Source organism: Chenopodium album, chromosome 26 (assembly GCF_948465745.1).
Source record: "Chenopodium album chromosome 26, dcCheAlbu1.1, whole genome shotgun sequence".
NCBI lineage: Eukaryota > Viridiplantae > Streptophyta > Magnoliopsida > Caryophyllales > Amaranthaceae > Chenopodium > Chenopodium album.
The window spans coordinates 9,456,620-9,480,935 of record NC_137859.1 but is presented as its reverse complement, the minus strand read 5'-3'; the positions used below and the strand labels follow the sequence as shown (position 1 = coordinate 9,480,935).

Below are 24,316 nucleotides of genomic sequence, written 5' to 3'. Positions count from 1 at the left end.
TTTAATATAACAATGAACAAGTATTGAAATCTAAATGAAATTTTCAACGTTCAAATGAACAAAATAGGGATGTTGATTGGCTTGCCAACTATGGAGTAACGGCGAATCAAAACCTTGTCTTGTTTGAGGCGATCCCGAAGGATCTTCATGTTGTTTTATTGGAGGATATTTTATGTCTCACAAATATTTTATGTCTCACAAATAATACCCCTTTGTTGCGAGTAATATGAACCGGAGGTAGTATATAAATAGACTCATCAATGTTCTATGTAATAGAACAAAATGGGTATTGGTCGGTCCATACCACCATAGAGTCTATGGATGCGTTGGTTGATGAACAGGGGAGGGGATGCTCATTTTGGAATTGGGTGTTGGTGGGGGAGGCCTTTGGATTTATTTTTTGTGTTTTTTTAAAAAAGATAATTTAAGGGGTATTAATGTAAATTTATTTTTACTTAACCTTGGTTAATTTTTTAATGATTTTTTTTTTGTTGTTTAGAGAGTTATCATTTGATTAGTAATACTAATTTATGATTACCATTGATAGTCAAATGTTTCAGACTTTACCACTGAGAAAAAAATAAGAGTGAGTGATTACGAGAAAGAATTTACCTTGATTTTTTGTGATTCTTTTGAATTTAAAAAAAATCCTCAAAAAAAAAAAAAAATAAATAATAAATAAATAAATAAATGTAATGGGTAGTTAACTAGTTAATGATAGTGCAAATTCCAAATTCTTTCCTTACGCCCATAGTTAACCCAAACCTATAAATTTGGAATCAAAATTTAATTTGTAGAGCAAGACAGAGATTGCTAGAAGTAGTAATCCAGGGTTTTCTATTCGATTCTTGTTACAACAATTCTCTGCAATTTTCAAAGAATCTCTCAAATGGCCATTCTTCTGAATCTCTTACGAAAACCCCATCAATTTCTTCATCTCCACCCTTATAAACCCCCTTACCCAATTCACCTACAATGCTGCAATTCTTCTTTATTCTCATCTTTCAGAAATTCTTCAAAGTTTTAATTGGTACAGTTACATTTGTTAATTTAAGTTCTGAAATTGCTATATGATTATTATGGAATGTGGTGAATTTGAATTGAATTTAGTGGGGTTTAAAACTTCTAATTTATCAAAAAATGTTGTTTTTAGTTCAATTGCTGATTTATCATGGTTAGATTTGAAATTTGGTTTTGTGGATTAAAGGGTATCTTAAAATTTGAATATATGAAAGTCCCAGTTACTGAATTTGATATTGGCTTTTCGCAGTAAAAATGGTTGGGAGTTCATGTCTTTTTTGCTGTTGTTTGTCAGCTGAAGAATTTGATTTGATTTGATTTTGGGTTATTAATATTAATTGTGATATTATCTGCTAATGTATATGGACTGATTTTGTTCTTATTTTATGATCTGGTTATTTGATTATATGTGACTATGAATTGTGGTGCTTATGATCTTTATTCTTTTTTTTTTTTCCTTTTTTTTTTTATTTTTTATTTTCTATTTTTTATTTTTTATGATCTTGTTAGGTGATTGTGATTGCTCATCTCTAAATTTCGAAATTTATGAAGGACTAGATGTTATAGCTTATAGTGTGCTTGTTATGTGTTTCAGAAATGGCTGTCCCTGAAGTAGACAAGAAATTGCTGAAACAATTGGAAGAAATGGGGTTTTCATTAGCTCGAGCAATTCGGTCACTTCATTATTCTGGTGAACTATCTTTTGTATCTTTGTTAGTAATGGTAGGGAGAAAATTTAGTCATGTGGACTTATGTCAATGAAGTTTTTGACAATTTTGTATAAATTTGTTGCTCCAAGTAAGAACATTTCCCATATATGTTCAATAATTTTTATTGATGGTTATGTTTTTGATAACTTAAGTCTTATCAAATTTGCAAATGAAGCTACAACACTATCATATACTGATCACTGTCACTTTTTTTTTACTGTAATGTCGCTTTTTGTTCTTTCTTGCTCTTGTTATGCTGGATAATTGCCTGCTTTATTGTATGACAGTGGAAGGAAGTGGGTTGGATACTGTAACTCTATAAGGGCACTAGGGCAGTTGTAAACTCAACTTTAGAACCAGGAGTGTTGAGGGTAGCTGTCTTCTTAGATTAGCTTACAGTTCTGGCATCCAAATATCTATCTTATTTATTCATCTTTTCTCAGGAAATTCTAATCTGGAAGATGCTATAAATTGGATAGTTGAGCATGAAAATGACTCAGATATTGATGAGATTCCTTTGGTATGATATCGACTTTTAATTGTTGTTTTCGCTTAAGGATAATTCTCCTCACTTTTATTTAATGAAGGTATAAGCTATGCTGAAATGCCTAATAGGTTAGTTGTGCTCTGTACTGCTATATGTTTTCGTGAAATATGTGTCCCCACCAATAAACTAAATAGCTATACTTGTTTCCTTGATTATGTGTATAAGTTGGATTCAGATACTTTGTAGGACTCTAAGTTTCAACTTTATTATAGAGAGATATAGTAAAGACCCTATCCACTTTTGGTGCCTATTCTTTCTCAAAGATGAGACTAGGAGAGTTGCATGCTAAAACATGAGAATTTTCAAACATGCTGTCTAGCTCTCACATTCTCTTGTAAATTAGTAAGATATTCTTCCCTTGCATCTTATATCAACTATTTACCTACAGAATTACAGATTTAATGTTTCTCGTCTGATTGGCTTGTAAGAGAAAAACCATATTGTTTGAGAGACCTATCTTCTGTTTGGTACCACAATAACTCCAAAATTTACCCCTCAAAGCTTATTCTCTTCGTTACAAACGCACCCTGAAATGACCTTGCTGAGATTTTCAACTGATGTGCTTTTTTGCTACAATCAATAGGATTTGATATTCATTGAGGCCGAACTAAATGATTGTAAATTTTCTTTATCATTTGCCTATCTTGAGATCTTGCCCCTTCTTCTAGTTCAAGTTCATGTTTTTCAGAGGAAATGTATGATCAAGGATTGAGGAAATTCTATTTTTACTTATATCTTTCTTACTGACTTCTATGATGAATGATAGAACAAGATTGATTATTTGAAAGAATATATTTATTTGAACACATGTATTTGCATGAATTCTCTAAACGTCTGGCGGTATATTATGTACAAGTCAGTGATATACTTTGTATAATTTGATTGTGCTTTGGACCACTTAGTAACTTCTCAAGTGCACCCAGGTACCTGTGGATATTAACTTGGATGCTACCAAACCATTTCCTATCACAGAAGAAGTGAAGATCAAGGCCCAAAATCTGAGGTTGTATGTTGGAATTTTGGCTTAAAAAATCTTCTTCTCTGCTAATATGAATATTCTTTGAAGCTTTATTATAAGAAAAGAGTTTTACTCATGGGCAAAGACCTTAACTTTCATTACTATTTTGCATCTACTAAAGGATTGGAGCCAACCAATTGAGCAAAAGAAAAGAGAAGGAGTTGGAAAGAGAAGGAGAAAAGGTATTATATTGCTATGTTGCCTATTTATCTACTCTTCATTGACAGTGTCACAACTTGACACCATGATGGTCCTTCTGTAGTATGTAGATTTCCATTTCCTCAAGTTCCTTTCTAAAGAACTTTATGCACAGGCAAAAGGTCATTTTCACAGTTGCTTTTAAATTATACGATAGAGCTAACTTGTATGGAAGATGGAACTATTGGTTGTGGAAGAAGCATGTTCTTCTTGTAGGTTGCTGCATTCTATTTCTAATCTCTGGAGGATCATGCTGATAACTGACTTTGCCTTTAATACCATGCAATTTTATATGCTCTGTGCATATCCTGATTTACATAGGTTCATCAATCACGTGTATTAATACAATGCTACCAATATGACATTACATGCATTACAAATTTACAGGAGTATACCATGGGCCTATCCTGATCTACTTAGGTTTATGAAGGTTCCCATACATGTCTCTGGGATAATATTACTAGGTACTTGGTGCAACAGTTGTCCAATTAGATATGATAACTGAGAAAAGTTGCTTATGTGGAACTAAGAAATTTAGTAAGCTTAATAGCCCAATATTATCATTTGCGTCAACATAATGCATCGATGCTTGGTAAATATTTGGATGGGCCAGTTGAAATTTTTTAACTTAAGGTTTGTCATTTGATTGTTTACCTTATACAACCGTTTGAGTCCTGATTGGGTAGGTGATATTAACTTACTCAGAATGCAAACATGTATCATACATGGTTATGTGTCCTGGTGTCAGCTATACTGTGAACAAGTCCCGTGACTTTGATCCAAAATGAAGTGTCAAGTGTCCAACTGTCCATACCATATCACCATGTCAGAATGTTGATTGGCTACTTAAGGCTAAATGAAGAGTTTGATTAACATAGTTAAGATTTAAGCCTAATGAATGAATAATGACTTCTTGGTGTGCTCCATGCATGCACCTTTTGAATATCATCATGTTGCTTATACAAGTTGTTGCTTGCCTAATGTATTTATGGACCAAAATTGTACGAGAGGTGTTATATAATGCTCAAACTTTTAAAAGCAATGGATAAAAGCTTTATATATATATATTTTTTTTAAAAAAGTAAGGGAATTAAACTTTTAAGTGTGATTGCTATCAATTTTTACAGAAAGGGGCTATTTGCTGTTATTTTAATGTGTAAGTGATTGTAATGATTTTACTTACGGAAGCAGTGAAATGTTCTTTTTTGCTATTATGGTATGCAAATTAACAGTTTGATGCTGTAGGAGAGGATTCAAGCTGGGAAGAGAATCATGGAAGCAAAAAAAATTGCAGAAGAAAATGCAAGAAAAAGGTATCTTGTAAGCTAGTTGGTTTGTAAATAATCTGCTTGTGCCTACTATCTTGATATTCATCTTCCAAATGCCTATTTGAGACTGTCATTCTCTGCTTCAACAGAATGATTGCTTTACGTGAAGCAGAAAAAGAGGAGGAAAGTAAGGCAAGGGAGAAGATACGCCAAAAGTTAGAAGCAGATAAGGTCCTTTTCTGATTCCAGTCATCTTCCTGCTATATGTTACACTTGTTACTTAGTTCAGTGTGATTAAGTCATACCTAAACCATCATCCTGCTTTCTATTAGTCTGCCTAGATCATGTGGACTCCACAAAGAATTGCATCTGATAATACCTTTTCTTTATGAGGATGGCTTGTATTAGTATGTTCACAATCTGAAGTTATAGACACGGCATATTCATTGCTTCATGTCAAATTTTGATACCTCTTGACAACTTGGTCAAAAACCATATTTAAATTTAAAATTTTCAATGATGACTGATCTGTTTACCAATACCAACTATACTGAGAATTTCTGTTGCAAATAGTGTCTAGTCATGGACATCTAATATCTATTATTGGTAAGAGTTACAGGCAGAAAGAAGGTCAAGGCTTGGGATATCACCTGCAGTAACTTCATCAGTGCAATCGGCATCGACGGCATGTCATGTGGTACAGAAAAAATCTGCAGAGGTTTGCTCTACTTGCTCTCTCTTAATTTGGAGAGGAGTGTAGGAGTTTGCAATTTCTTTATTCTTTTTTTGTAGGCTTTGGCCTACAGTTAACAAATTCTTTCTGAAAGATTGTTATATTTCTTCATCATCTATGTGTAATTTCAAAAGTTCTCTATTGAATGATACTTAGGTTTCAAAGCCTGTTACATCTACTAAAAAGGCGGAGCTTTTGTGTGACTGTTTAAGAAGTCTAAGGCGCTACCATAAGGTTAGTGGCTTGGTTTTCCATTTTTTAATGAGTTAGAAGCAGGATTTTCTGAGTATTTCCTAAACCCTCCTTTCACTTTCACTATATAGGGGTTAAGAAATTCAAAACAAATAAACAAAAGAAAAAAAAAAAATTGACTTCCTACAAGACCAATTTCTTCTGTTCATGACTTCATTTATACCATTAATACTGTTTTATTTCAGATTCAGAGCCAGATGTAGTATTTGGTATGGTAACATGAAAGAATGAAAAGTGGCTTATAGGATTTTCTTGAAATTGTTCTAGACTGATAGCATACGATAGTGCCTGATGTTGACATCTTGTCTAACTTGAAAAAACAGACTTTGAATATGATCAAAATGATTTTCTCTTTAATTTATCGAATTGTTTTATGGTTCAATTTTCTAAATTGCATGAGGTTAATACTTTGACATGCTTAGGTAAATAGATACTATATTCAGTGAAAGATTGCTATTTCAGCTCTTTTAGGAATTGAAAGACTTTGTGACTTGCTTTCCAAAACCAAAATAATGCCTAATAAAAGGGATTTGAATTGTCATAGAGATCATGAAATTTTGAGTTGGAGGGAGGCAGGGCAGGTTTCGAAAACAAGCTTGATAAAGGTTACCTCTGCAATATGCTTGGTAGCACATTCCGAGTGGGGACATGTGTTTCATATAGGCATCACATGTCTGTTGGATGTTGCCGAAGCTTACACCACTCTTTAGATTCAATTCTAAAAAAGCTTCTAGCTCATTTTTGATAATTTCATGGCCAGTCAAATTTCTCCTGAACTGAAAATGAAACCACTAAAAGTGCTCTTTTCTTTCATTACAAAATTAAATGAATACCACAAGCAATACTTATCTGAATTTCCTTCTCCAAAACTGAATTGCTTCAAGATACTAGTTCAGAAGCAATATTTAATCTGCCTAGTCAGGAGAAAACTTAATCTTTTCAGCCTTAATTTAAACCCCTTATGTTTAGCTCCATTATGTGCCAGTTCTTTAATTGGTAAGTTTATCCTTCTTTAACAACCAGATATAGCTCACTCATCATGCTAGATCAAGTATACTTTTTGACTTTTAATTCTCAATATTGATTATCTTGAAGAATATCATTTTAAACCACAGTATTTTCTCGATAACTTTTGTTGAGTTGGAAGCTGTGAACCTGTGATTACTGAAAGTTCTTCATGTTACACATTTCCAATATGTTTTCTTTTATATGAAGTCTGGCTATAGTAACATAAACCCTTTTCTATTTTTCTATAATTGTAGGATGAAGATGCTAGAGTAAAGAAAGCTTTCCAAATTCTTCTAATATACATTAGAAATGTTGTGAAGAATCCAGATGTAGAAAAATACAGGAAGATACGGCTCAGTAACCCAATTTTCCAGGTATGCACTTCACATATCATATGAAAACTCTTTGGACCCTTTCAGATTGCCTTAGGAGTTTTAATTCAACATAACTTTGATATGGGATGGTTTACATAAAATTGGGAAATATGGTACATGTAAAGGAAATGGTAAAGAAATTGCAGAAGCTTAGATGATTAAAAACATATTTTTAACTGTGTTTCGACAGTTCCTGTAGTCGTATGGAAGAAAAATGATTGGAATCCTGGAGTTCTATATAAAGTTATGAACTACTATCAGTATAATTAACCCAATATACGCCATTTGATGGCATGTATCAACTTTTGTTCTTGTCATATGTTTGATTTAGCTGATAGTAACCCACTTTTTTTTTTTTTTTTTTTTTTTTTTCCAACAATCAGGAAAGTGTGGGCAGTCTGATTGGAGGTGTCAGATTTCTGGAACTCTGTGGGTTTGAGAGAACCAATAGGGAGCAGTTCTTGTATCTTCCTCGGGAGAAGGTTGACATGGTGACACTAAATTCAGCCTTGTCTGCATTGCATTCCGCAATAACAAATCCCTTTTTCGGACTACTCTCTGTTGATAGTGTTGAACTGCCTTAAGTGCATCGACGAGGATATCTAGGCAGACAAAAGCTTGACTTAGAGCACCAGATTTGATCATCATGGCATAGTATCAACTATCAAGTCATTCAAGTGTGTGATCAAGTGTAATATAATTTAGGAGTTATGTTACATGTTTGTCCATGTCTGTTTCTGGAAGCTTGGAAAGAGGCTTAGCTTTGTTGTGCAGAAACCTTTCATCACTTCTAACTTATTTGGCAGTCAATACCCACATATCAGTTTGTAACATATTTCCTTTTTACATTAGATCATACTCCATACAAGAATGCGTCATCAGTTGACTACTTGTATTACATGACGTACATCTATTCATCAAAATGAAACATTAATGTACGAGAACTTCACTAACATACTTACGTACATACCAATTGTTTACTACTCCGTATTTACTAATATGAATGCACATTCCTACCTTCGTGTTCAAGCTTTATTTTAAACAAGTTTTAAAATTGGTTTAAACTAAATTTAGTAATCATAAAACATAATCATACTTTTTTTTTCAAGCCCAATCTCCATATTCACTATGGCTGTAAATGATTCGAGTCGAGTTGAGTTTTAGTGTGTTTGAGCTAAGTTTGATAACAAATATTAGTGTTTGACCTATCTTGAGCTTATTATTTTTGAAGTAACGTAACTATTTTAAACTTATTCTAGTAATTACATTGTCCACGTATACAGATCGATATATTTTGTGTGGCTGGCCACACCACACCATGTGGTTGAGGCTACTTATTCAGGGGTTACTTATTAAGAGTTATTCAGTCGGTCAAGAGTTACTTATTATGAGGTTATCATCCAGTTAGCGCGTTTTCAGTGTGAGAGTAACTCTTGACCGACCGAGTAACCCTTGAATAAGTACTCCGGCCACACGATTTGGCCAACCACATGTTTTTTTTTTTTTTTTTTAATTTTTTTTGAAGAAACCAACATGAAATAATTTTTGTTTGACTAATTTAATGGTATATCTATTGCACATGGGAATGAATTAGCCGTGGAGATTTAATGGCTAAAATTTTTAAATTAATTCCTAAAATTATGTAGTTCCTTAATCATTTTTATTTTAAATAAAAATAGGGTAATGTTATATATAGCCCTAAGGGCTACATATAAGCATTAAATATACTCTTGAAAATTGTATAAAATAGGAATTCATGACAAAAACACGCGTAAATCAGTGTGTTTTTGTCATGGTTTTCGAAATTTTAAACAATTTTCTAGAGTATTTTTAATGCTTGTATATAGCCCTTAGGGCAATTAGAATATTTATTAAACTAGACTTTGTAATGTTTAATCTTAAACTTATTAATAAAGTAGTCGTATTTGAAAATTGTAGATTTGCATGCATCGTGTGCATAAATACTAGTGTGTGTGTGTTAAGAGCATAGCCATCCATTGCCCAAGGCAATGGTGGTCATACTATATTTAATTAATATCTCTCTCTTTCACCTCACTCATGCCCAATCCTTATACCCATATACTCCCATTAGTTGCCCTATAAATTTATGGTCACAAATTTTCTCTTTCCTATTTTTTCTTCTACTCAATCACTTATAACTACTTAATTAATTTTTTAGTAATTAATAATACTAATAGATTAAAACATGTAATCAATATAAATTAAAAATAACTATTAATTTTAAATGTTAAAACTACTAGTGAAACGATAGTATAGATGTAATAATATTATAATACGATAACAAATTTTAAATTAGTACTAGATATAAAAATACATGATTATATAAATCAAGATAATTCTACAATTGCAATAGTTGATGAAAAATATTAATCCATAGTTTGTACAGATTTACAATAAATTATCACATAAACAATAACTTTGCAAACAAAAAAAAAAGTAAAAACTACTAGTCCAATAAAATGGTGACAAGTGGCGCTTTCTAAGCATTTGCCCACCCTTAGCCAAAGGTCATGGCCATGACCTGGGCAATGTTTTTCTCTCTCTTAAAATAATATTTTTTGATTTTTTTAATATTCTTTTACAATCTCTCTCCTCATGCCCAGCCTTTGTGGGCAACGGATGACAATGCTCTTAGGAAAGAGGTAAAGATAAATAACAATTTAAACAGGAAAGAATACATTTATTGCAAATAATATAAAATGTACGTACAAGTATATTTTTTTTAAATAAATTGTAAATTGTTAGAGGACCATCTCACCCAAAAGGTTAAGCTGATGATTGAAGCCTAGGAATATGTTTTATACTCTATCACTCCCCCTCACATGAAAGGCCCTTTGGGCTTGAAATGTGGATGCAACACAGGCCCACCCATACCTGGTGCAAATTAATTCCACTTTGAAGGAGGGGCGGATAAGATTCGAACTCGTGACCTTTGTGTCACGCTGGCTCTGATACCATGTTAGAGGACCATCTCAACCAAAAGCTAGGATAATATTTGTCGCAGATTAGGATATATTAAATGTATATTTTGTATGTTTATCGTAACTAGGATTCCTAATGTAATTAGGCCTAGCGTTGTAAACTCTATATATTTTGATCAATGGTACACACTCCAGATTGAGGAGTTTTCCCGAAATCTAACATGGTATCACAGCTTAGGTTTCAATCCTAGGAATTTTTTTAATATTTTTATTTCAACGCTTCCGTACTTTCTTCTTCTTTAGCAGCAACACCGCTCTACTTCCATGGCCAAAGACGCGGAAACCCCGCCACCTCCTCCACCTCCGGCCAATGAATTTCACCCTGCCCTCACAGTTAACAACATTAAGAATGCTATTCCCCTAATTCTCAATTATGAGAATGTGCAGTACTCTAATTGGGTCGAATTATTTGAAAATCATGCTTGTGCTTACAATGTTCTTGATCACATCGACCCAAAGACGCCTCGACCTTCTGATATTTCGGACCCCTTATGGACAAGACTTGATGCCATTGTCAAACAATGGATTTATGGGACTATTTCCGTCGATCTTTTAACAACGATCTTATCACCGAAGGCCACAGCACAGCAAATATGGGATCACATCAAGGAAATCTTTCAAGACAATAAAAGCACAAGAGCGGTGTACCTTGAAAATCAATTCAATGCTATTCATGTTGAAAGTTTTCCCAATGTTACTGCTTATTGCCAACAATTGAAAAGCATCTTCAATCCACTTGCGAATGTAGATCAACCAGTTTCAGATCAGAAACTTGTACTTCGATTGGTGGCCGGATTGTCAAAATCCGATTACGATACAGTGGCAGCCATGATTGCGCAAACCGACCCACTACCGTCTTTTAATAATGCCCGTTCTCGTCTCCTCCTTGAAGAGACACGCCGGAACACCGAGTCTACTCCGGCGCCATCATCGTTTGTAGCACAACAACAGGTTTCGGGTTCTTCTGATTCGGCTCAGCAACAACAACAATCAACCACAACCGGCAGGGGTGGTGGCGGCGTAGGACGGGGACGTAGCAGCGGGGGAAAAGGCTGAGGCAAAGGCCGAGGCCGCGGTGGTCAGGGCCGTGGCAACTCCCCTGGCCAGCAGCAGCAGGGGACGACTTCTCAGCCATCTCAACAAAATTGGCAGTCACAACAGCAGGCCAATTCACATGGGCAACAATGGGCCTCTCAACCTTCTTGGCCCAATCCTCCTTATTGGCCACAAGGGTGGGCCATCCCACCAGCCCTTTTTCCAACTAATGGGCAGTACCAACCAAGGCCTATTTATGGTCGTGGGTCACCTCAGCAAGCTTATACAGCAGGGCCTCCCTCTTACGGGCCTCCTATGACTCCCACGGAGTTTGGCAGTGCGTACTCCTCGATGAACTTCACACCACCGGACAACGGTTGGTATATGGACTCCGGTGCGACATCTCACATGACCAACAATGCCGGTATACTTCTTCCCCTTTTTAATTTAAGCACTAATAATCATATTTTAGTAGGTAATGGTCATCGCATTCCAATTACTGGTTATGGTCACACAACCCTCCCTAATAATTCCCTAACCTTAAAAAATGTTCTACTTGCACCTCAAATTATTAAGAACCTTATTTCTGTGCGAAAATTTACTTCTGATAATTCGGTGTCTATAGAATTTGACCCTAATGGTTTTTCTGTGAAGGATCTTCGAACGGGGAGGGTAATAACGAGATGCAATAGCACCGGGGAGCTTTATCCAGTCACCTCAAGTCCACCAAGCACATGTCTAGCCACTACTCTCACAGCAGTCACCCCGTGGCATGATCGTTTAGGACATCCCGGGGCTTCTTCTTTAAGTTTTCTTAGGAGCAACAATTTCATCTCTTGTAATAAGGAGCATGACTCCACTTTTTGCAATTCATTTCAATTAGGAAAACATGTTAGACTACCCTTTTATGATTCAAATAATAATACTTTTTCTGCTTTTGACATTATTCATGCCGATTTATGGACATCTCCCATTCGGAGCATTAATGGACATAAATATTATTTAGTTCTTCTTGATAATTTCACTCATTATGTGTGGGTCATACCTTTAGCTCATAAATCTCAAGCCTACCAATCCTTTCTTCATTTTAGACAATATGTGCAAACTCAATTTGAACGTCCTGTTAAATCCTTCCAAAGTGGTCACGGTCGCGAATTTGACAACGACCCATTCAAAAAATTTTGCCTTGACAATGGTATGGTTTTTAGATTCTCTTGTCCACACACATCTTCTCAAAATGGGAAGGCCGAACGTATGATTCGGACCATAAATAATGTCAAACGCACTCTTTTATTCCATGCCTCATTGCCCCCAAACTACTGGTCACACACTCTAGAGACGGCCACTTATCTTCTTAATATTTTGCCCACTAAATCTCTAAAGCATATGACTCCGGCTCAGGCTTTGTTTCATAAAAACCCATCCTATGACCACTTACGGGTTTTTGGTTGCCTTTGTTTCCCTAATCTTTCTGCTACAGCTCCTCATAAGCTTGCTCCTAGATCTACTCCTTGTGTTTTTTTGGGATATCCCTCTAATCATCGTGGTTATAAATGTCTTGACATTAAAACTTGTAAAGTAATAATTTCTCGCCACGTTACCTTTGATGAGTCCACGTTCCCCTTTAAAAACTTGGAGTATTACACACTTAAAGACTATGAGTTTTTGGGCTTTGATGACACATCTCCACTACTCACACACCACTACCTGCAACATTACTCTTCACAAACTCATAACCAAGCTGGCCCAAATGCAGGTAGCCCAGTTCGTGTACCCATCCCACAAAACTCCCCTACTCGCACCCCACCTAGGCCCCAGCTGACTTGCGGCCCACATAATCTCTCACCATCCCACCTTCACACTCCTGGAAGCACCTCTACCAACCCGGCCCAACCCGCCACACCTGCCAGCAACCCAATTTCGCCAGCCCAACCCTTATACACCACCACCTTTGCGTGGAATTCAACCTCTACAGCCCACACGGCCACCGCCACCTTCCCCTAGAGTTACCCGTAGCCTACGAGGAATTTTTAAGCCCAACCCAAAGTATTGTAACCTCACAGTTCCATCTTTGGGTCCACCTCTTCAAAAATCACCCCTTCCAAAGTCTTATAAACAAGCTTTAAATGACCATAATTGGAATGCGTCGATGAATGATGAGTACAGGGCTTTAATTAAAACAGGAACATGGGAGTTGGTGCCTAGGCCTACGGGGGTGAATATTGTTAATTGTATGTGGATATTTAAGCATAAATACAAGTCTAATGGTGACCTTGAGAGGCACAAAGCTCGTCTTGTATGTGATGGCAGGTCGCAGGAAGTTGGTGTGGATTGTGATGAGACTTTCAGTCCGGTAGTTAAACCGGCCACGATTCGCACTGTTCTCAGTTTAGCTTTGGCTAAAAAGTGGTCGATACATCAACTAGATGTCAAAAATGCCTTTTTACATGGTGATTTGCAGGAAACTGTTTATATGCATCAACCTCCGAGCTTTGTTGATCGGAGGGCTCCTACTCATGTTTGTCGGCTCCGCAGGGCTCTCTATGGTTTGAAACAAGCTCCCAGAGCTTGGTACCAACGCTTTGCAAATTTTCTTGTCAAATTGGGTTTTGTCATTTCCAAGAGTGACAACTCTCTTTTTACTTTCCGGCAGGGTGATGATATGGCATATTTGCTCTTATATGTTGATGATATTATTTTAGCTACCTCATCTGACAGGTTGCGTACAGGAATTATTTCTCAGTTGCAAACTGAGTTTCCTATGTCTGACTTGGGTCCTTTGAGTTATTTTTTGGGGATTGCGGTGACCCGCAAACCCTCTTATATGCTACTTTCGCAGGAAAAGTATGCACAGGAGATTTTAGAGCGTGCAGGTATGGCCTCTTGTAAGCCTGCAGCTACTCCAGTTGACACTAAGTCCAAACTTAGTGCAGATGCAGGGCCACCTTTTCGGGATCCTACATTGTATCGCAGTTTAGCAGGTGCTCTTCAGTATCTTACTTTCACCAGGCCAGATATTTCTTATGCGGTACAACAGGTGTGTCTATTTATGCATGATCCCCGGGAACCTCATTATGAGGCTTTGAAACGCATTCTGCGTTATGTTCAGGGTACCATTGATCACGGCTTACATTTATATCCTACTGCTTCCCATCGATTGATTACTTACACTGACGCTGACTGGGGAGGTTGTCCCGATACCCGGCGTTCTACCTCGGGCTATTGTTGTTTCCTTGGGGACAACCTCGTGTCCTGGTCATCTAAGCGTCAGCATACTTTGTCTAAGTCGAGTGCAGAAGCTGAATATCGAGGCGTCGCAAATGTTGTCTCTGAGGCATGTTGGCTTCGTAATTTATTACTTGAGTTACATTGTCCTCTACGGCAGGCTACTATTGTTTATTGTGATAATGTCAGTGCTATCTACCTTTCTGGCAACCCAGTACAACACCAACGCACCAAACATGTGGAGATGGATATTCATTTTGTTCGAGAAAAGGTTGCTTTGGGGGAAGTACGGGTTCTGCATGTTCCTACTAGATATCAATTCGTGGACATTTTCACTAAAGGCCTCCCACGAGAATTGTTTCTGGAATTTAGGTCCAGTCTTAGCGTACGTCCTCCTCCCGCTACGACTGCGGGGGTGTGATAGATATTATATTTAGAATAATATTTGTCGCAGATTAGGATATATTAAATGTATATTTTGTATGTTTATCGTAACTAGGATTCCTAATGTAATTAGGCCTAGCGTTGTAAACTCTATATATTTTGATCAATGGTACACACTCTAGATTGAGGAGTTTTCCCGAAATCTAACATAAATAATATGAAATGAAATATACTACTACGTATAATATTGTGTGTTCATCATACAAAGAAGAAATTTGGTTCGATTCTTTGGCAACCATATCAACCGAAAGCTTTCTACAATGATATTGTAAACTTGTTGAGGTAATTTACTGGTTTGTATTTCTGCTTTATATGACCGCTACCCCTCTGCTCTTCTCTTCGACGACGCCTTCACTGCAGGAACAATGTAGCAATTAAATCCCTAAAAGAAAAAGTTGATAAATACCTTATCAAAAATCGTTTAGAGCTAAAGTACCCAAATTTTGCACTATGACTTGTCCCTTTTTATCTTTTACGAAGTATATGATCTTCAATGCCCTAAAAAAAAAAGGTATATGATCTTCAATGCACGAATTTGATTGTTAACTTACTCTTAATAGTGTTTTTTTTTTTTGTAATTTTTTTTTTTAATGAAGATAGTGTCTTAAAGATGACAAATTATGAAGATAGTGTCTTAGACTTATTTTTAATTTATAAGGTGGTTTAGAATTATTTTTTCTTTGATTTTCGAAAATATAAATTAATTCTTATACAAAAATAAGCTAAATAATCTTTTCCCTAATTTTTAAAAGGTATGAGAAATACTTGTGAATAATGTGAGGACTATTATATTGGTAAAATATTTGTTTACCTATATGCCCCTATTGGTATATTGTTCATTGCCTCTAAGCTTTTCCTTTGTGTGTTTTAATTAATGATTTAACTCTTATGAAAATAAAGTGTGTGAATAGTTATATCCTATAAAAGATTTATTTATTTGTCCTTATAAACATTAATTGACTTTTTTTTAACTCTTAAGAATTGTGTGCAGACATTTTAGCCTTAAAAATATTTATTTATATATTTTCCCTCTTTATGTTGCCAACAAATCAAACAACTCCCCGGATAGGGTTAGGTATGGCGTGCGCATTGCATGCATTAGTCACCCTATTATCTAGTAATTGAGAAAGATTGGCGAAAATAAAGTTGAGGATTATAGAAAACATACCTCGGGTTTGTTGAAGTTTTGCAAAAAGGAATTAATGTCTTTAGTCTTGTCCGTGGAATAATTGATATGATTGAATTCAATTTGATTTAATTTGGGAGCCTCGAAAAGAAATCCAGATGAGAAAGATTGCATCTTCGGACAATTGTTAATGTTAAGTTGTTGCAAAGATGACAACTTAAGGTTTCCTCCAGATATAAAAATCTTCGATTTGGGGCAGTCTTCTAGTCGAACACTTTCAAGGGATGGAAATATTTCTTCACCAAATTTATTAGTAACTTCAGTTACCTCGTCCCCTAAACTTATTACTTTCCTTAGTAGTGGACAGCACCGTATGGATAATTGTTTTAGTTGTACAAGTGCATTTGCTATTGAGAGGCATCCTAAAGTTTTAAGCTTGCAACAAAAATCAATATTTAAGTTGCGTAAATTTTGAAAACTGGAATAATAATTCGCCTTACTGTTGAACTCCCACAATTGTACAATTTTGTACAAATTAGATAATTTCAACTCCTCCAATAATGGAAATATCACCTGCAGTGTTGACAAAACATTAATTAACATTTTAAAAGATATATAGTCGAGGAGAAATTTATCTAGAAAAATACATATTGACATAGTACGTACCTTTTGATTGAACAGAATATGATTTCCAACCTCTAGATCATCCTTAGTGATGATTGTTCCCGTAACACTTTCTAATTTCGGAAGATGTATTAGGGTCATTCGCTTTAAACAAGGAAATACAATATCATTTGGATCTCCATCTACATTAAGCTGATGAAGAACACGCTCTTGAAAAAGGAATTTCATATTCTCACAATATGACACCCATAAATAAGTCAAGTTTGGTGCCTTAAAAAGTGTAGAAGAGAGAGAATGCATCTTTGGGCATACTATAACTTCTATATGCTGCAAGTGTGGAAGCTCAGGAACATGAATAATATTATAAATTCCCAATAAAAAGCTATGTGTTTTGATCTCCTCTTCTTGTTGTTGGAAGTAATCATCAAAAATGTATTGCAGCTTCCACATATTTTCTACCAATAACAATTGAGTTTTCTCCGGCAATACCCCTAAGCTTTTGTATTTTGCAATTGAGCTCACATTATCTATACCTATAAACTCTAAAACACGAGAATATGTTTTTGAAGCTAACCAAGTCCATCCGAATGATACATGAAAGTGATCCAGATTTTTGACAAATTGGAGTTCATCATCGCGAATTGGCCATTCATTGAACTCGACTAATAACTCAACTACTTTGAGGTACCTCAAATTATTCAGCTCAACAATGCGTGCAAATGGATATCGATCACTTCTCTTTTCATTAATATCACTGTCATATTTCCACGGACTCTGGCCGTATCTATAAGCATAAAATCCTTCCAATTTAGAGAGCTTAGACAGGACATTAGCAGGTATTCCTTTCCTCCTTTTAATAATGCAATGATTCAAATCTAACAAACGAAGATTGCAAGGATTCCCTATTGCCTCTGGTAGTTCCTCAACAATTGATTTTCGAAGACTAAGAACAACAAGGTCCACCAACTCACAAATGTTTGATATATCTCCCAACTTACATTCCTCTAAGTGTAACGTTCGGAGACTACTCAAGTTTCTAATGGAATTCGGCAACCCTAATGAAAAGGCCATTTCTTTCAACACTAAAACTTTTAGATTTGACATCCCTTGGAAAAAACTATCAGGAAAATGATCTCGAGGTTCACTCCTGTCTAATCTCAATATTTGAAGCTTGTTGGAGTTAAGTTTGTTTAGTCGAGAATGATCAGCACCAGACATTAATGATATGGCATTGTACTTTTGACAAGTTTCCAACAACAACCATCGAGGAAAAGCTTCTACCATAAACATATTTCCATCTGCATTCCATTTTTCATACTCAAATTTTCTTTACTTAAAGTAGGAAAATTTGTCAGATAACACCTTTTATAAGAATTTTGTTGTGAAAAACTGCCTTTGGGTGTGTTTTCACCAAATAAAGAAAAAAAAAGTGTTTAAAAAGGTATTTTCTGACAAAATTTCCTTTAAAGCAACGTACACCAGGCCATATGAAATAAAATTGAAAGAAATGACAAAATACATGAAAGGAATGACAAACATACCTTTTTCTGCAAAAGATATTGTAGATTCTCGAACCACATCATGTATTTTTGTATAATAACCTTGACTATCGTCTTCTAATAGCAAAGCTGATGATTTGAGCTCATCGACCCATGTGTTGGCTAGCTCTATGGCTTCAGTTAGATTGTTAACACGTTGAAACAACCCCAATCCAATACCATATCTCATCATTTCTTCAACGGGTATACTTGTTCCAAAGAGGAACAAACAAGCAAGCAAGAAAAACCTCCTTTTCTCTTCACTTTCCATGAGCTTGTAACTTGTTTCTAGAATCGAGTATGTTTGACAATGTACACCACTAATTTTGGCTTGACTATTTGAAATAGGTTTTTCTAATTCACTTGCAAAATGTTCCCAAGTTGACAACTCTTGGTTCTTAAGTACATCGGCTAATGCCACAATAGCAAGAGGCAATCCTCCACACTTGTTCAACATTCTCTTCTCCACCTCTTCTTGTTCTTTTAGGCCATCAAGGCGGGCACTAGCTCCAACCCGTGCCCTGAAAAGTTGTCTTGCTTCATTTATATCTAGTGGGCACACTTCGAATATGTTACCCATTGATACTCCCATTACTTCACACACATTCTTCATTCTACTCGTCACCAACAACTTGCACGAAAATTGTTGTGAGTTATCGTAAGGTTTTGGTATCCCCACTTTTCCTAAATCAAGTTTCTCCCAAAGGTTATCCAATAAATATAATGAGTATCTTAGTATTTCCCATTAGAGTGTTGTATACAAACTTTGCCCTCTGCTCTATACTATGCAAATTGTCTAATTTTAGATTAAGTTGCTCTGCAATCTCATCTTGGATGCGTTCCACATTGGGGGATTCCGAAATCTCAACCATCACAATTTTCTCAAACATATCTTTTGCTCCTTTATTTTCAATTTCTTTTACCAACATTGTCTTACCTGTCACATACTCATACATAAGATCCCAACAATTAGTAATCTTTTATTAGTTCTAAATTTCTAGTTATTATCTACTTTGTTTTTTAAAGTTGACCCATTTCAACTACTTTTACACAATAATATGACATGTTTTTTTTTAAGACTTTAAGCCTTAAATAATCATTTGTGATTCATACATTTCATACTGGATCTTAAATTAGATTTATCTCAATAAATTCATGCAATCAATCACACTACTAAGTTTTTATAGCTTTAATTGATTAAGGATAATTATACATGCCACCATTTGTTGTTCCTCATTTCATTTCATCAATCTACATAAGAATGAGTAGATATGATCTATATAAGATTAGAACATAAAACATCAAGTTCTGACATTAGATGTCCTACTAGTTAATGGTTATAAATTCCATGTAAATGACTGAAAAATAAACTTTAAAAATGTAGTAAATGACTGAAAAATAAATTTTATTATGTAATGATTAATTAGGTCATAAATAAAATGTATAATTATAATTTCACATTTTTATCATGTAATGGCCTGGAGCATTGTTAGTGCTAAATACTTTTAAAATACTTTATTGATAAGTACAGTGATTAAAACATGTCAAGTAAAAAATAACGAAGAAATTACAAGTAGAATTTTTTTAACCTAATAAAAAAAGGTTTGGTTAATTGAGTTACTACCTTAATTATTCCTAATCTATGTGTATGTGTATGATTGTATGTCTCCTCTTGTTAATGCATTTTCTATATATTAGATGTTACTACAATTTGCAGAATTATCATTGAAGATTATTTTTAAAGGTAAGATATACGGTCTAATGACCCCCTATCACATGAAAGGATATTAGAATCTAAAAGTCTCCCCACCATAGGAAAGACTAATAGATTAAAAGAAAAAGAAAAACAATGGACCGCTAAAAAAAAAAAAGAAAAAGAAAAAAGGTGTTGACCATTGAAGATATTTGGTATCCATTAGGACACATCTATTGCTCAAGCATGTTATTCAATTTAAAAAGTGAAAATGTACTTAATATGGTTAATCTAGTCATAAATGCTATTGATATGGGTATGTGGTCAGGCAAGGCCCCTTAGTAGTAGGGGGAAGTTACGAAATCCCACCCTTAAATTAAGTTGCTTCTAGATGGGTTTGATCCCATAAGTCATAACCTCAAGGCTGTGAGATATTAATCCTTACCACTAGATCAAGTATTTTGCGAAACATACGCAAAGTAAAACAAGATTATTGAAAGAGTGCAAATATCACCTATAGCTCCCATGCCAAATATGCCAACAACATTAACTTGATCGTCGCGTAACTTGTTGAGTATTTCCTCCATAAGCACTACTCTAGAACGCAAGCTCGTCAAGAATTCGTTGGGGATGGATTTCAAGTCTAGTCGAGGTTCCGTGGTCATAGAATCATCTGGTCTTTCTTTGATGACGGATTCGATTTCATTGACCTTAATTTTAGCCAATTTACTCATCTCATACCGTTGGTACAAATTGCAGTTAACACGACCGTAGCAACAATGGTCTTTGTCTTTCCTAGTCTTCTCATCAACGAGTTGTTGCAAAACCTTGTCTTTCTCGACGAGGTCTCGAACCTTGGCTAGCCAAATATCAATGAGTATTGTACTCTTATGTAGATTTTCTTGTTTGCGTTGCTCTACTTTGTTACTAAAGGTATCTTTGTAAGCGACTAAGAGGTTGTACTTATCTCGAAGTTCATTCATGTTATTATTGTAGTTCATTATGTAAGAATACCATTCTTTTAACATATCAATGATCAAAGACTTGGCAAACTCTTTAGCTGCATCCTCAATTTCACTAGCCATGCTCAAGCTGGATAAATATTTTTGGCAAAGAAAACCAATCAATCACAGGATCACATAAAATGAAATTACAAAATACATATCTTTCCAAAAAAAAAAAAAAAAAAACACTTGTATGGAGTATATGATATTCTCTCAATCCCATGATAGCTTTACACTTTTACTTATAATATTTGTCTTATAATGTGCTCCGTATTAGTTTATGGAATTATGGGATTGTTTTTTAGGAAATAATCACCAACTATTCTTCTAGTTTAATACTAATTAATAACTTATAAGGCTATACAACTCTCACTCATGGTCAAAAAAATAAAATGCCATTCTCTCTCTACCCACTTTCTCACTCCTCTTTTCCACTTATTTCATGGGCATTTTTTTTATACAAGTCCTCACACACTCATGGACTAAAATAAACCCACAACAAAAGTAAAATTTTTAATAATAACAAATTAAGTAGAAAAATGTGATTTTTCGAAGTGCACAAAAATATAAAAAAATGGGTGTCTACTTATAGATGAAAATAAATTATGAACATTGATAATTTTTATTTTTGTTTTTAAATATGTTAAATTGGTTAAAATAGCTATTTTTAGATCTAATTAGTGGGTACACAAGTTACTGTAGCATTACAAAAATGCCATGGCATTGGGCATTTCTGATTTTTCCTCATGGGCATTTATTTTTTTGCCCATGAGTGGGATACATATTTTTGGGTTTTTACCTTGAATTTCTCCTCATGGGCATATTTTTGATCATGAGTGAGAGTGCTCTAACTACCAATATTTTTTTATATGTTACCACCTACTATTTTAAAAAACATTCATTTTTTCTACTAGATTGCTTAATTCCATGCATGACATCATAGTGTTTCTTCTCATCGATTCTCATGTATGTCCAATTGATTTTTTATTTATTTATTTATATATATATTTTTTTGACAGACATTAAAATTGGATTAAGGAAAAGCATTTGGTAGACGATTCAACATAATTCAAGCTCATACAAAGTTAATCAAAATTTCAAAATGTTCATGTTTGAAATTAATTCTAAAAATTAGATTTTTGTGGTAATGTGGTTCTTAGTAAACAATTAATTAAATGAACTTTTTTTTTCCCTACTAACAAAATGAAAAGCAATCTTTTATATAATTTAAGAGTTTTTTTCTAACTTCTCTCCACCAAAACTACAATCTTGCAATTTTGTGCTTTTTTTTTTTTTTTTTTTTTTTTTGCAATAACCTCCAAATAACTTCCTTTCTCAATAAATAAATAAATAAATTATAGCTTTCACTTTTACAGTACTATTTTCTTCTTTCTAATACATACTAAATAAAATAGCTAATATAATACCGTGCAAATTAGGTCCATGCATTACGCAGGGGCGAAGCCAGGAATTGAAACATGGGGGGGCCGAGATTTATTAAGTAACAAAATATTGTATTTTTCGAAGGTATTTAATTTGCGATATTATAAATTAGATTTGACTATATTTTATTAAGCAACATAAAGTATTTCATCAAAATAATCAACATTACAACCTATGAAGTCTTGCCTTATTGGTTCAAGCGAAGGATTTGTGTACGATATAAGAGTATAGGCTTGATTTCCTCCTATGTCCTCCCGTTTATATTTTGTATGGCTCTTGTGGTTCATTTGCACAAAAAACAAGAAAATAATTTTTTTTTTTTTGGTGAGAAATCAATAAAATATATATGAGAATAAAGAATAATTTTTGTAAAAAAAAAGTTATGCAATTTACTAATTTAGTAAATTAGAATATAGAAAAAATAATAAAAGAAAATTTGAAATCAAAACAATTGATAAACAAATAAATCGTAAGATTGAAGGGATAAAAGAAATATAGAGTAAAAATAATAGTACTAGTCATTTCAAGTGGGGAAAAAAAAATTCCTTAAAAAAAGTGAGAAAAAAGGGATTGCCGTTAAAAAGAAAAAAAAAGAATAATTTTTTTTAAAAAAAAAACATAAAAGTGACACCCACAAGGATCGAACACCATACCAACATGTGATAAAGCTTACATATTCCACTCTAACTAGTAACCACTAAGCTATACACTAGAAAGTTACACATAAGTCCACCTTTATTGTATATATCTATGAAGCCAGCCTTCAAAATATAAAGGCCGCCAATTGGGCCACGGGGCACCAGCCCCCCCCCCCCATGGCTCCGCCCTTGGCATTACGGATGCACTCTACTTCGTTTGAATTATATATATATAATAAAGTTCAAAGGGAAAATAAAATAGCTAATACCGTGCAAATTAGGTCATACACCCATATTTTCTTTCAAGAAAAAAAAAATATCATATATACACCCAAATATTGGATATATAATCAATATACAAACCTTTTGACCGAGTTAGGTTGGGTTGGCAAGTTGGATGCTTTTCCAAAACCTGTAGTTGTTTTTTTGTTTGTGATATGAATTTATTAAAAATTGTACATAGTAGTAATAATATGGCAGCATCAATTTAATTTATAAACAAGATATGGAGTACTAGTGTGAATCCTTAGTCCTCACACTTAGAATGTATATTTGCTTTGTTCACAATTAATTTATTATGCTTTATCAAAATTTTGGAAGTACCTTTCTTTGACCACAAGATAATACCAATGATGATAATAATATTATGTAAAAAAAAAAAAAAAAAAAAAAATTTGCAATCATCTCCGTGAATATGGTATTGATTTGTGCCAAGAAATTGAAATTATGTCCTACAAATTAGGAATATGCATGGTATTGATTTAAAGTCAACAAATTGCAATCATCTCCTTAAAATTGGAATAGAATATAGAATTGATTATATGTCAAGAGACAACAATCATCTCTTTAAAATTGGAATATAGAATTGATCTACTTGCAATCTATCATCTCTTTGAAATTGGGAATATACCCGTCAAAAAAATAAAAATAAAAAATGGGAATATAGAATTGATTTTGAGTCAAGAAAGTGTAGTAGTAATTAATTGAAAATTTTGAAAAATACCACCATGTATTAGGCCCCGTTCTCTTCACCTTAATTTTGCTGAACTGAAATTATTTTTACTGAACTGAAATTATTTTTGCTGAATTTAAATTATTTTTACTGAACTTAAATTAATTTTACTGAACTAAAATTATTTTTGCTGAACTAAAATTATTTTTACTGATTTTCTATTATAATTCTTCTTTCAGAAAACTGAATTTTACTGAACTAAACTTATTTTTATTGAACTGAAATTATTTTTACTAAACTAAAATTGATTTTACAGAACTGAACTTATTTTTACTGAACTAAAATTATTTTTACTTAATATTTTTTTTAAGGTGAAGAGAACAGGGCCTTAGTCATTTTTTACATTACCACCTCAATTTTTTATTTTTTTAATTGTATTAGACCACTTAGTTTTTTTCCAAAAC

At 34.1% G+C, this 24,316-nt stretch overlaps 3 protein-coding genes across 3 annotated transcripts; 2 read left to right on the top strand and 1 right to left on the bottom strand.

The window, feature by feature from the left end:
- The first annotated feature begins 838 nt into the window (after positions 1-838).
- LOC145617768 (uncharacterized) lies at positions 839-8,071 on the top strand. Its single transcript, XM_081672518.1, has 11 exons — positions 839-1,030; positions 1,616-1,711; positions 2,174-2,250; positions 3,201-3,280; positions 3,417-3,477; positions 4,739-4,806; positions 4,911-4,992; positions 5,381-5,479; positions 5,651-5,728; positions 7,009-7,128; positions 7,512-8,071. Exons 1-11 carry the CDS (start codon positions 976-978, stop codon positions 7,710-7,712), a joined length of 1,017 nt encoding a protein of 338 aa, XP_081528644.1. The 5' UTR covers positions 839-975; the 3' UTR covers positions 7,713-8,071.
- A 2,323-nt stretch (positions 8,072-10,394) lies between these two features.
- On the top strand, positions 10,395-11,186 carry LOC145616774 (uncharacterized). The gene has a single exon (XM_081671503.1). It carries the CDS (start codon positions 10,395-10,397, stop codon positions 11,184-11,186), a length of 792 nt encoding a protein of 263 aa, XP_081527629.1.
- A 3,967-nt stretch (positions 11,187-15,153) lies between these two features.
- Positions 15,154-18,714, bottom strand: LOC145616773 (disease resistance protein At4g27190-like). Its single transcript, XM_081671502.1, has 4 exons — positions 18,126-18,714; positions 16,627-17,882; positions 16,003-16,533; positions 15,154-15,216 (listed from the first exon to the last, which is right to left on the bottom strand). The coding sequence occupies exons 1-4, from the start codon at positions 18,712-18,714 to the stop codon at positions 15,154-15,156; spliced, it is 2,439 nt and encodes an 812-aa protein (XP_081527628.1).
- Between the last annotated feature and the right edge of the window lie 5,602 nt (positions 18,715-24,316).